The sequence below is a fragment of the Nomascus leucogenys genome, chromosome 23 (genome assembly GCF_006542625.1).
Source record: "Nomascus leucogenys isolate Asia chromosome 23, Asia_NLE_v1, whole genome shotgun sequence".
NCBI classification, from domain to species: Eukaryota; Metazoa; Chordata; class Mammalia; order Primates; family Hylobatidae; genus Nomascus; species Nomascus leucogenys.
This window is the reverse complement of record NC_044403.1, coordinates 7,122,558-7,136,849: the sequence shown is the minus strand read 5'-3', so window position 1 is coordinate 7,136,849 and position 14,292 is coordinate 7,122,558. Positions and strand designations below refer to the sequence as shown.

The window sequence follows — 14,292 nt, the reverse complement described above, 5'->3', positions numbered from 1 at the left end:
CTCCCAAAGTGCTGGGATTACAAGCATGAGCTACCGTACCCGGCCTCTGAAAACATTTTAAAGAACAGTTCAACAGAGTTTCCTGTTAACTACTACTTTTCTTTAGTCTGACACACCTGTAGTGCTAATAACACCAAATTAATCTTTTAACACATTGCCCCAGATTTCATTTCCTGTTATTTGTGATTTTTTAAAAATGAAGAACTATATTGTTTGCCCATGTTAAATAACTTTTATAGCTATGAAACTCCTCATGTCTTGTTGCTATGGTACAAATACAATCTGAAAAATTTTATAAAAATATTTAATGAGGCTTTTTAGCATTTTTTTCAAAATAGGGATTTATTATAAAAACTATACAAACTTTTTATCATTCACAAATGATGAAAAATTTTAAACAATTAGTATCCTCCCTTCAAAATAGTGTGTTCTGTCTTTACAGTCTTCACTGGCAGTGCATTCAGATGGTATAGAAAATAACAAACATTCCATATAACTTTGTCCCTACAGTAAATAATTTTTTAAAACTTTTCATCAAGTTTCAGTGTTACTGAAGTTAATTATAGACAGTAAGGATTACAGAATAAGCAGTAAATGGTCACCTGCACTGAATTTTTCAAAGCAAAAATTGTTTTATATTTTCTATGTTGTTTTATCCTGCCCCAAACACTTAAAGCAAAAGTTAAAGATTTTTCCAGTTACCTGAAACTTCAAAAATCTGTTGTACTTTGAAAAAACTTTAAAAAGCAGCATCACTTAAATAGTGGTTAACTCACAAATGTGTATGCAACAACATTCCACAACCCTAATACCACTCAGGCCTGCAGAGTCACCAGCTCACAATAATTCAGTGCTCTGAAAGCTGGGGGGAAAGTCCCTGAGTATTAAGTATTGCAACCCAGGGTGTCGGGTGCTTTCTTATGGTGAAACAAGGATGTCAAAACTGAGGGGACTCTCCAAGGTCCTAATGAAAAGCAGCTCCTCTAAACACCTGAATCCTTTTTGACTCCATCCTCATCACTTTAAGGATGAAGCCTTTCTGTACGAAGGCTTTGTACAGAAAAGAAATTATTAAAAACTATATTTTACACTAATGCTAACAGCTAATTGAGCAGAAAGAACTATGAAGTACAAATTTTTCTAAGATTTTCTTACTAACGGCAATATAGACTTTTTTTTTTTTTTTGAGACGGAGTCTCGCTCTGTTGCCCAGGCTGGAGTGCAGTGGTGTGATCTTGGCTCACTGCAACCTCTGCCTCCTGGGTTCAAGCGATTCTCCTGCCTCAGTCTCCCGAGTAGCTGGGATTACAGGCACCTGCCACAATACCTGGCTAATTTTTGTATTTTTAGTAGAGACGGGGTGTAGTAGTATATATTCTGCTATACTGGAGACCACTATGTTGGCCAGGCTGGTCTCAAACTCCTGACCCCAGGTGATCCACCCGCCTCGACCTCCCAAAATGCTAGGATTACAGGTGTGAGCCACCGCACCTGGTCGGCAATATAGATTAAGGTGGGGGTTATTTCCTAAAAGCAAACATAATCCATATGTCATCTAATGCAGTTAAATTAAAGATCACCTGTTTGACACTATTTTAAAAGGCCTTGAAAAAAAAGGGGGGCCATTATTTGGAATATAAATAAATCACCCTTATAAAATTCTATTATCTATAAAAATTGGCCTATTTTCAAATAATAATTTAGCTATTTCAATTACCATTTTAAGCAATAAAAGGCAAAAACAAAGGGAACCTACTGAATTGTACACTTGAATAAGAAGGTAAATTTCATGTGTATTTTATCACAATTTAAAAATTTTTTAAAATACTGAAAAAAACCAAAAAGGGTAGCTTTTGGATAATGTATCATACTAAGAAGGGCATGCAAATAAGTAATCAGACTGCTTTTAGTAAGAAAATAAGATGCTTTTTTTTTTTTATTTCTCTTTTTGAGACAGGGTCTCTGTCACCCAAGCTGGAGTGCAGTGACACAATCAAGGCTTGCTGTAGCCTCAATCTTCAGGGCTCCAGGGATCCTCCCATCTCAGTCTCCTTGGGAGCTGGGAGTAGGCACGTGCCACCATGCCTGGCTAATTTTTTAATTTTTTTGTAGAGATGGGGTCTTGTCACGTTGCCCATGTTGGTCTCAAACTCCTGGGCTCAAGCGATACTCCCACCTTGGCTTCCCAGTATTGGGATTACAGGTGTGAGCCACCATGCCTGGCCTGATTCTCTTTGTATTCTAAAATTCAAAGGCCTAAGTATCAAATCCCTAAATCTCCAAATACTGTCACAAATAGAGACTCAATAATAAACTCCCTCCAAAAGTTAAGACAGACTCAGGTGAGAGACTTGTTTGAAGAGGTTATAAAAAGAAACACCAGGGCTCTGCAGGAGAATCAGTTTTTAATTTTTTTAATGTATCTATTTAATGGAATAAGTTGATCATAGATTTGTAAACCAAAGGTAATTTCTCAAGTATTTGGAAATAAGAAAAAGCCTCCCTACCACCAACCTTTTGGTCATCTTTCTCATTCTCTTAGAGTCATCCTAATCCCCTAGTATACCCTTACCATATATCAATAAGGGCACCATAATATTATGCAAAGAACAGATATATATGCCTGATCTCTTATTAGACTTGCACCAGAGACTGTTGAACCACTCCAGGCATGAACTCCAAAGCTGAGGCACACTGACCAAGCCCCTGGGCATCTACAGAAGCAGAGGCGTTCTCTCTCCAGCTGGCTGTTCCTTCTGGAAGAGCCCTTTGATCTGGGTTAATCGGCCATAGAGCCTCTCTCTCAATGGAGGAATGTGGTAGCTAGGGTCCAGAATGTTCGTCACTCGGCGCTCTCTCTCTTGCTTCCATAACTTGTATGGGTGGGGAGGGAAGAACGGTCGTCCTCTCTCTCTTCGAATCTGTAATGTAATTCCACTTACAGCCAGCATGCCCCATACTGCCAGGATAATAAAGTCTAAAAAACAGTAGAAAAAGTACAGTTTGAACTCTAGTGTTTTAAAATCTAACATAATAATACAACCCTTCATGGACTAAATCTGCATCTTCCTTTCTACAGACTTTCTGGTGAGTTAGTCCAAACACATATGTAGTTCCTTAGTTACAAACCAAGGAATCAGTAGGGAAGCCACAGTCTTATTTTTGAAACTAGGAATTTTCTATTACAGGCATTTGAAAGTCCAGACAGGTTGTAAAAAAAAGCAGTTGTTTGGATCCTTGGCCTTCCAATATTATGTAACAAGTACCCACAGTTGTTTGTGTGTTTTTTCAGAGGGGGTTTGGGGAGGAAGGCAGTGATCTAGTTATACTTCACATATGTATGTCATGGAACATCAGATTCCACCACGCTCATTTCTTTCCCATTCCACTCTATATGGGGCCCTACTGCACTCAACAGTGTAGGTATAGGAACGCATGAAAAGATTCAACCAATCGTACTCAGCTTCTAGTAAAAGGCTTGGCAAAACACTGTCTGGTACTTAAAACTTGCAAGAGTTTTAAGGTTTTCAAGGATTTCAAGGTCTCTACCATCAACCTCTTACCCAAAGGGAAAGCTCTGGATAGTAAAGGGAAAGATTTGCCCTAAAATAAAATCACAATCACAATTGTGCTTAATGCAATATATCTTCAATTCTAGGACATGCTTTTTCACTCTCCACATTTTAACATTTCTGAAGTCAACATATCTTACAATCTGAACGATTCATGTGGTAGTCAGTTTTTTCTTCAAAAAATTTATAGAAAATCTGTAATGGATAGAATCTTACAAGTGAGGGAAACTATATGCTTACTAATTAAAAACTCAACTAGCAAACTGCATGCTTCATTAAAGGAGGGAAACAAGGGAATAACTTAAAATTAAATCAGGTTGTCATTCTCATCCCTCATTCCATCCCCACCCATAAGTGGCAAACATCTTTACTGTCAGCATTTTTCTCCCCACTGAGAATGACCAGGTAAACCTAAATAATCTTGGAAATTTCTTAATGAAATTCATGGCCGGGCACGGTGGCTCACGCTTGTAATCCTAGCACTTTGGGAGGCCAAGGCGGGCAGATCATGAGGTCAGGAGATCGAGACCACGGTGAAACCCCGTCTCTACTAAAAATACAAAAAAATTAGCCGGGCGTGGTGGCGGGCGCCTGTAGTCCCAGCTACTCGGAGAGGCTGAGGCAGGAGAATGGCGTGAACCCGGGAGGCGGAGCTTGCAGTGAGCCGAGATTGCGCCACTGCACTCCAGCCTGGGCGACAGAGCGAGACTCCGTCTCAAAAAAAAAAAGAAATTCATTGAGTAGATTTTTATCTTCATCTTAAAATTTTAAATGCTTTGCTCCCATGATCCTAAGTTATCATAACGGAGGGTTCTCACAGCATTGTATGCTGTGTTCCCTCCTTTTGTCCCAGTTGACTTTCTTTAAATTTGGTTTCCAAGTGCTCTGGTTAGCATAGGTGGGTCAAGACTCCTACTGTGCTGTCACACTGGTTTTTGGATTTAAGAGTCTTACCATTAGTTTGAAAAGGCACATTTGTGAAAGCTCTGTGGAAATCCTTGTTGAGCGCTCTCTTGAGTACGTTCAAAGTGATGTAGGAAAGGCTTGTGGACAAGTAACTGTCAATGGCTAAAACCACCGAATAGGAGCCAATGACTCCACAGGTCAGTATGTTCAGCTGTGGAAGAGTGGAAGAGTTTAGGCATCATTCATGGTAGAACAAAAATAGTTTCTAACTCTCCATTGGCTTCAATCACAGGCAATCACATCTACTCCCTCAGGCATGAAAAGGGACCAGATCCACTCAGAGCTGAACAGAAGTTCTCTGGAAAGATAAACTGAAAACAACCTTCAACATCCATATGAGTTGTTAAAACACAGTTCAGCTTATCCAAATACTATGGAAAATATCTTCCCTATGAAAGAACTTCAACAATAAAATCTAATTAGAGGAAGAATCACTCTTCTGAAGCCAACTGAAACTAATGACCCCATCAGGTTGGTGTACTAGAGTAAGCACTACCTTCTCTGCTCCCACTGTTAAAAGCATATTGACTGTGATGCTCCATTTGATGAAAAAACAAAACAAAACAAAACACCATGTGGTAATCATAAATAGAACTTCCTTTGCTTTCATAGTAACAAGGCTGTTTAGAATCAGTCATCTGATACAGATAACACAGCCCTCCCCAGTGAATAAAACATGCAAAATGATGAAATAAGTGATCAGCTGAACACACAGGATAACATAATGAATAAATCTAACTTTTGATGAAACACTTACTATTCTTAGGCAGCCCATGAACACTACTGGAATGAGGATAGCTATGCAAGAGAAAGTGACCCAGAATACACCATCATCATGAAAAATCTTTAGGTTTCCTGAAAAAGCAAAAAGAAACTAAGAGTAAACAACAGCTTTACCAAGTTAGATTTAGTTTCTTGGAACATCTGAACACAGATATACATCAAAGGCTTAAAGTAACAACCAGGGAATATGTTGTTAACTAGAAATGAATTCTAATTTTCTTCATTTAACTGTCAATACAGTCTTCTTTGAAGGATGTGTTCTAGAAGGTGGGTGGGGGGAATCAAGCAGGTCAACGCTCTGCACTTATTAACAAAGTCATTCAGAAGAGACTGGAATAGTCCAAGCTCTTCCATTCACTAGCTCTGTGAACTTAAGCCTCAGTTTCCTAACCCTCAAAATGACATTGAATTATATCTCCAAGCTCTAAATCACCCGTTAGCTCTACATTTCTGACTTTATGATTTCATACTGCAAAATAAAAAATACAAGTAAAAGGCATTCAGAGTTAAGCCATGAACCCAATGTAAACAGTGAATCCACTTAACAGATTTTTACCATCAAAGCATGTCCTGTCATGCCACTGCACACTGTGACATGTGATTTCCTCGTGTATCAGGAAAGAGGAACCAACCAACCATCTGCTCTTCCCAAACCTGTCTCCTGCTGCTGGACTCTAAAATGCTGCACAACTTACGCTGCCCCAGAACAAATATATGAGAACTCCTCTTTATAAATTAAGTTTAAAAAGCAAGAATAGCCTGACTGCTGTTTAATACTGACACTAGCACCACCAGTCAGTCCATCTGTAAATGGCCCCATACCTCAAGACCTACATATCCAGGTCACAGTGGAAGAGTGGGAGTCCCTAGGCTACAGGATTGGACCTTGAGACTCCATATTCTCTGAAGACAACAGCAACATGCCATTGAGGTGAACTTACAGATTAGATTCTCTAGTTTAACTATATTAACCTTCACAAAATACATATGTGGCTTTTTTTTTAAAGGCTTTCAAGAAATCTAGGTATTGAAAATAGTTACGATGCATGCATGTGAAGAACGGACCCTTTCAGAGAATAAGTTCATTGCTTCCCACATAAGGTGAAAACTAGCAATCTAATCAGATTGTAGCAGTCAGCCAAATATTTTTTAAATGCTAATGCTTAAAAATATGGGTAGGCCTCTTGGCCCAGCATGGTGGCTCACACCTGTAATCCCAACACTTTGGGAGGCCAAGGCGAGCAGATGACTTGAGGTCAGGAGTTTGAGACCAGCCTGGCCAATATGGAGAAACCCCATCTCTACTAAAAATATAAAAAGTAGCTGGGCATGGTAGTGTGTGCCTGTAATCCCAGCTACTCAGGAGGCTGAGGCAGGAAAATCACTTGAACTCGGGAGGTGGAGGTGGCAGTGAACCAAGACTGCATGACTGCACTCTAGCCTGGGAGACAGAGTGAGATTTCATCTCAGGGGAAAAAAAAAAATTATATATATATACATGTGTGTGTGTTTGTGTGTGTGTGTGTGTGTACACATATATGTAGGCCAGGTGCAGTGGCTCAAGCCTGTAATCCCAACACTTTGGGAGGCCGAGGTGGGAGGACTGCCTGAGCCCAGTTTAAGACCACCCTAGGCAACCGTGAGACTCTGTCTCTACTAAAAATAAAAACTTAGCAGGCATGGCAGCACACACCTGTAGTCCCAGCTACTTGGGAGGCTGATGTAAGAGGATGGCTTGAGCCTTGGAGTTTGAGGTTGCAGTGAGCTATGATAGTGTCACTGCAGTCCAGCATGGGTGACAGAAAGAGATCCTGTCTCTAAAAAATAAAAATATGGGTTTGCACCCACTAGCATTGAGGAGCTGATCACTCTGTCCTTGAGCTATGATAGTTCATGAATAAACATATATAAAGGGTATATGCTAAAATTATTTTTACCAATAGGAATAGTATGTCAAAAAGTTTGGAGACAACTGCTCTAGACTACTTTTATAAAGACGAAAATTGAGACCTCTTTATTTCTGTTTTCTCATTCTTCACATCTATCCTATGAGATAGTTTCACAGATGATGGAACAAAGTTTCAATACACTGTCCAAGGTTATAAGCTGGAAAGGGAACTAGTGACAGAGCCAGAATGCACATAGAGGGTTTTTTCCTGACTTTATAATTCATGCTCATGCTACTCATGAAAAGTACATTAAATTACTAGAAATTCTAACCTATCATCCCTCCATCCTCTAAGCATTAACAAAAGGGGGGAAGCCCATTAAGTAGTAGTTGGTTTTTGTGGTCTTTTTGTTTTTGAGACAGGGTCTGGTTCAGTCGCCCAGGCTGGAGTGCAATGGCACCATCCTAGCTCACTGTAGCCTCAACCTCCCGGGTTCAAGCAATCCTCTAGCCTCAGCCTCCCAGAGTAGCTGAGATCACAGGCATGCACTAGGACACCTGGCTAATTTTTTTTTTTTCCAGTAGAGATGAGGAATCACTGTGTTGCCCAGGCTGCTCTCAAACTCGAGCTCAAGCAATCCTCCCACTTGGTCTCTCAAAGTGCTGGGATTACAGGCTTGAGCCACCACGCTCAGCCATTAGGAAGTATTTTATTTAGCACATCTAGGGTAGAGCCTTGAATCTGTATTTTCGAAAACATCCCCATGTGAATCTGTCATTTAGCCAAGCCTACACAACACTGCTTTTCATCAGACTATCCAGATAAAAGGCTACCTGTAGCAGGGCCAGAAGGAATATGCTTGCCTCCAGGTTTGCTCAAGTCAGAACAAAGGGCTTTAGATAGTAAACACAGGTTGTCAATTCTCTGTAGTCTTAGAAAAAAAAAGTCTTCAGAGAGACGAGGGACACATGGCTTGTACCCTATTATATCCTGCATTCTCTATAGAGTTGACAGCCTCATGAAATGGCTGTTTTTATATCTAACAGTCCCATCAACTTTATTCTAGTATTTTAAGAATATTGTCACAGAAAGGAAACAGCCAAATAGAATACTTTTGAGTACAGACACTGTTTTTGTTTGTTTGTTTTTGACAACAATCAGGAAATGTAAGTTATTAAACAATGGCAAAGAAAGTTAACTTATAAGTTAACCAGGTTTTAAAAACTGATAGCAATTGATTTACTTTTTAAAAAACACCAAAAAACCCCAGAACCATCCCTGTGCTACTGCCCCAGGGTGATTAAGTACCTCAGGGACACCTGGGGTTTGGCAGCAGGTGGAAGTGGAGGTTGAGGGTACAACAGAAGACCAGAAACAAAGTACCGGGTTCCCCAACTCAGCTGCCATCAGAGCAGTGCCCCTTTATCTCCATTAGTTCTAATAAACACACACCCCTTATCACAACAAATAGATACAAAGCTACCTCTAAAGACATTCTGTATTTCATCTAATGTGCCTTTGAGGAAGGAGGGACTTTTACTGGTACTGGTGCTATCTGAAAGTGTCACACCATCAATGCAGATTTCCAGAACTCCACAGGAGAAGCACTGACATGCAACACCACTCCAGGATGCAAATCCAATTAGGCAGTATTCAAACAGTGACTCAAACACACAAAACACCTGTTACATATCACCTACCCAGTGGAGTAAAGAAAGTCACTGACGAGATGAGGAACCCCAGCACTAGTCCAACACAGAGCATGCAGATCGAGAGGATTCCAAATCGCCACCACACAGCTACCAAGAACATTCCACCGATGCTTCCAGCGACAGCTGTCAGAATCAGATGCACTGTACGAACAGAGAGGATGAACTGCTGGATAACCGGCAGTACTTCCAACCGCGTGCCTTAGACATACAATACCATTACCACCGCCAGCTTCAGCTTTCTGTAGGTCAGGCACTGAGGGCTCTTCAGTGGTGCCATGAAGCCAGCATAGAGCAACCCTCTCTAGGGAGGGGTCTGGGCTGAGACAAAGAAATTAGCTAGGGAGCTAAACCTCCCAAGACCAGTGACAGGCTTGGCTTGTCAATAAATTGGGATTGAGAAGGAAAAGGTGGCAAGCATTCTGTTAAACGTAATGGGGTAAGGGGGGTGTCTGTTTTCAGGTAAAGAAAACCTCAACATCTTGCTTGTTGTACATCTTATATCTTCAACATATCCCATAGCCAGAACACAGGTCTATAATCAATATGGCCCCTCCTTTCCCTAAGTACCAAGGAATTCACCATACAGATTAAAAACCCAGAAGGTCTGAATGAGTAGTTCAGAACAGGTGTTCAGAGCCTAGGTGGACTATTATTTTACATACGTAATAGGCTGTCACACACAATACAGGCCAAACTGTAGAAGGAAAGGTGAAGTAAAACACAGCACCTGCCTTCTTGAATACCCAGTTAAACTATATAATTTTCACTTACCATCATACTTGATAGGTGTCAGTCTTGTAATCAATATATAAAAGAAGAATCCCATGATGATAAAGCCTATGAAGAATAATTCTAAGTGGCAAACCACCAGGAAAGGAAAAAAGCAAAACAACAAAAGCTATGGTTAGGCATCCTTTTTACAGTGCAATTTAAATATTTAATCTACAAATACATGCTTAAGCTCCTGGAATTTACACGTTACAGCATTCAGCGGAAAAAAAAAAAACATCTAAAAGGCAGAAGAAATTCAGCAGTCATGGGAGTAATTATTATTAAATGGATACGATATTAAAGTACTAATTACAGGATACACTTTCTTGTATATAGGTCAGTTTCCATTGTTAAATTGTTATTTGTTCATTTCATAGCTCATTTTAATATATTTAAGTTTTCTGCTTAAAACAAGAATAGCACTTTGTCACGTGTATCTGATACGAAATTACACACTAAATTTTAATAGTTTTGTAGCAGAAATAAAACGTAAAAGGCAAAAGAAACCCAAACAGTTCCAAAGCAAAATATAACTTTTATATCTTCTTTTAATTCATTCTATCCTTTTTAGAATGATCAATCATTACCTTCATCCATTTTAATGGAACGCACCTGGTAATGCAAGCATACAGATAACTTTGTTCCCACAAATAAGCCTAATCCTGATCATGGAGACCATAGCTCTACCTATTTTCTTAAATTCTTCACAGTTGTTCTTGGTAATACTTGTACTATATCTCAATTTCAATAAATATAAAATGATACATATCAACATACCAAAAAAACCCAGAGTGGGGCATGGTGGCTTGTGCCTGCAGTCTCAGCGACTTGGGAGGCTGAGGTGGGAGGATCACTTGAGGCTAGGAATGTGAGGCTGTAGTGCACTATAACTGTACCTGTGAACAGCCACTACACTGCACTCCAGCCTGGGAGACACAGTGAGACTCCATCTCTTTAAAAAGAAAAAAAAAAGCTAGTGATAACTTTGAGACCACAGCTTAGAACTAAGTTCTTTGTTACAGAATCATTCTGTATGTTGAGATATTATATATTCTTCACAATACTCTCTTCCCAATTAATAAAAAAAGTGTCATAATAGCACGAAAGGAGTGGCTATTTCAAACAATTTAACACAAGTTTAAAGATCTTTATTAGATCAGGATTAGATTTGAGCTACCTTGATGCTCAGTTATACACTTTGTTGATTAAATAAGGATTTTTTCGTAATCGAAAACATCACTTATATAAAAGGTAGCCCAAATAATTCAAACCAATTCAGTGAGCATGATTTATACCCCAGTTCTTCAGTGTGTTTCACTGATGGAGATGCTGGCATTCCCTTTGGCATCTGAATCTCTCAGGTCTGAGCAGACATTTCAAACTCACTGTACACTGCAGCTCCATAGCCTGATTCATGCAAAACCACATCAATTGCCATCACCAAAATCCACACGTATTTTTACAAAGACAACCAACTTCTTTTTTTTTATTTTTTATTTTTTTTTGGAGACAGGATCTCCCTCTGTCATCCAGGCTGGAGTGCAGTGGCACGATCTTGGCTCACTGCAACCTCCGCCTCCCAGGCTCAAGCAATCCTCCCACCTCAGCCTCCCCATGTAGCTGGGACTACAGGCACACACCATCAAGCCTGGCTAATTTTTTGTATTTTTTGGAAAGACAGGGTCTCATCAAGTTACCCAGGTTGGTCTCAAACTCCTGAGCTCAAGCAATCTGCCTGCCTCAGCCTCCCAAAATGCTGGGATTACAGGTGTGAGCCACCACACACAGCCCCAATTTGTCTTTAATTTTTTGGTAGAGAAGGGATCTCACTATGTTGCCTAGACTGGTCTCAAACTCCTGGCCTCACGCAGTCCTCTCACCTCAGCTTCCCAAAGTGCTGGGATTACAGGCATGAGCCACTGAGCCCGGCCCTGACAACCAATATCTAATCTTGGTTATCTTTAGTCAACTAACAGATCTAGCAGCTGATAAAATTCACTGCATAATTGTATTCCCCTGTTAATAAGAGAAGGTTATACTCCACTGTAGGGAGAATAGCAAAAAATCAAAATGCAGTGCAACTCAGCAGACTCATGACTACAAGACCCCAGCTACAAATCTATGAAGATAGTAGAGATAAGTAAGCGCTTACTCTCCTCACAGGTCATTCCCCAGCAACATTAAAGAGAAAAGACCACAAAATGGAAATAGCAACTACGTTGGACATAATACCTGTTTTCCAGAATCTGTGTCCAAAGAAACAAATGAAGAAACCAAGCAGGGCAAAAAGAGTGAAGAACACTTTGGAAGACACTCTTCCTACAAAATAATGAAAATTTAGTGGACAATACATCCAATTTGATACTTTGTATTAATATTTATAGAACGAATCTTCATCAAAAAAGCTAAGTGAACTGACATAGTTTATCTCATACATGTATATTACAAATTTATCTTTAAAATACCTTTGCCACCCCTAATGAATGAACCTATGTAGACAATCAATATCAACAAATGCTGCTATAACAAAAAAAGAATCCAGACAATACATGCTTGCTGATAGAGGTACGGAACACTTCCTATGACATATTCCTGGGTAGAGTGGTGAGAAACAGAGAGAGAGTGTTCCTAAAACAAATAATCCTGTTTCTTCAACAAATAAACTGCATGGACAAAAGGTGGCAGGGAGTGGCGGGGAGGCTGTGGGGGTGGGTGGAGGGAGAATACAGGTTAAAAGAGATTTAAAAGACACATCAACTAAATACTATGTATAGATCTCATCTGAAACCCGATTCAAACAAACTGTGGAAAACAATTGAGATGACTCCAGAAGCAAACTCTGGCTGTTAATTTGATGCTATTAATGAAATATTTTCAATATTTTAAAATGAAAATTATGTTAATGACACTGTGGTTCTATTTTTTAAGTGCTTATCTTTAAGGTATACATACTGAAATATTTGTGAGTAACATAATGACCAGGGATTTGCTTTAAAGTAATCCAGTGATAAAGGAGGGTGATGAGGTGGAGAGGCAGAGAAGCAGGTAGAGCACAGCTGAATCAAGATAATGGCCATAAGTCAAAATTGTTAAGGCTGGATAATTGGTATATGGAGGCTCGCTGAAGGTTTTCACAATAAAAAATTTAAACCAAAACTCACAATTTAAAAACATGTATTATACTTACAAGTCACACATACACAAATTACTACCAGTCTTATCAATTATACATATTGCCTTGGAGAAAAATGTTGCATTACAACCAATGATGAAGCATGGTATCATTTAGTTTACTGAAGAGAAAAATATGCTCACTAAATTCATCACCCACCATCATGACTCCTCAGAGATAAATGCAAGAAAATAATCCCTGAACTAAAACCCAAAACAAGACAGCTATACAATCTCATGCTAAAATACAACAAGGCTGCCACAAATCAAAATACATAAAATACCTAAGAGTGCTCAGAATGGAGAAACCATGAAGACATACAGTAAAATAAGAAACACAGAAGAGCAGAATTCACAGGGGATATTATTATACCTAAATATCAGCGTTTCTGAGAATAAGGAGCCCATAAGAAAGATTAAACGATGGCCGGGCGCAGTGGCTCACGCCTATAATCCCGGCACTTTGGGAGGCCGAGGTGGGCAGATCACTTGAGGTCAGGAGTTTGAGACCAGCCTGGCCAACATGGTGAGACCCCCGTCTCCACTAAAAATACAAAAATTAGCCAGGCCTGGTGGCGCATGCCTGTAGTCCCAGCTACTCCGGAGGCTGAGGCAGGAGAATTGCTTGAACCTGGGAAGCAGAGGTTGCAGTGAGCCAAGATCAGGCCATTGCACTCCAGCCTGGGTGTCGCAGCCAGACTCCATCTCAAAAACAAAAAACAAAGAAAAACCTGAAAGATTAAACGAAAGATAAAAACACCACATCGTGTTTATTTCAGACCTGTGGTTGACTATCGTTCTAGAATTTAATTTTTACACCAAAACCATTAAATTCGCTGGGATGATTTTCTCAAACGAAAATCCCGTGGAACTTTTCAGCAAGTATAATCACCAAGACAGCAAGGTCTTCCAACCCAATAAAAACTAAGACACAGTTAGATACTTTTCCATAACATTAGAGGGGAACTAAATCCCTATCACAATACCAGGAAGGAGGTAGAGAAACAATTATACAAGTAAACTGAGAGGGCACGGAAGGTTTCATCAAAAGCAGAATCTACGATAAAACAAGACATAAAACAGACATTCACTCTGGGGGAACGAAAGGAGTGAATAGACTAAGACAGGAGCAAGTCAAAGGTTAAAGTGTCTTTAACTATGACAGTATTGCTAAGGATTATGAACCACAGGGCAAGGTCTTAGTTAGGAGGCAATATGGATATAGCCTCCCTACTCCAAGGTCAGGAAAAGCACCCTAATACTCATCAATCTTGAAAATCAGAGTAACAAAAGAACTAACATCACTAGGAAGGTTCAACATTGGGTGGGAAGAACAACTGGCTCAGAGGTCTCTGTCTCCTAAGCCTAACAGAGAGAGACAGGCCTGGGGGACTTTCTATTTAGAAGGGGCTTTTGTATGAAGGGCTC

The 14,292-nt window shown here is 39.8% G+C and overlaps 1 protein-coding gene across 3 annotated transcripts in view; it reads right to left on the bottom strand.

The window, feature by feature from the left end:
- TM7SF3 (transmembrane 7 superfamily member 3) overlaps positions 1-14,292 on the bottom strand; it is a 53,188-nt gene that overhangs the window by 9,032 nt on the left and 29,864 nt on the right. The window contains exons 7-12 of one of the 3 annotated variants that reach the window (XM_030804342.1): positions 11,926-12,012; positions 9,694-9,774; positions 8,911-9,063; positions 5,296-5,393; positions 4,527-4,689; positions 2,700-2,977 (exon numbers count right to left, since the gene is read on the bottom strand). In XM_030804342.1, coding sequence (XP_030660202.1) covers positions 2,715-2,977; positions 4,527-4,689; positions 5,296-5,393; positions 8,911-9,063; positions 9,694-9,774; positions 11,926-12,012 — 845 coding nt within the window. In that variant the 3' untranslated portion in view covers positions 2,700-2,714. Of the gene's footprint in view, positions 1-323; positions 2,978-4,526; positions 4,690-5,295; positions 5,394-8,910; positions 9,064-9,693; positions 9,775-11,925; positions 12,013-14,292 lie in introns of those variants that run through there. The other 2 variants (XM_003265629.4, XM_030804343.1) reach the window with 2 other exon arrangements.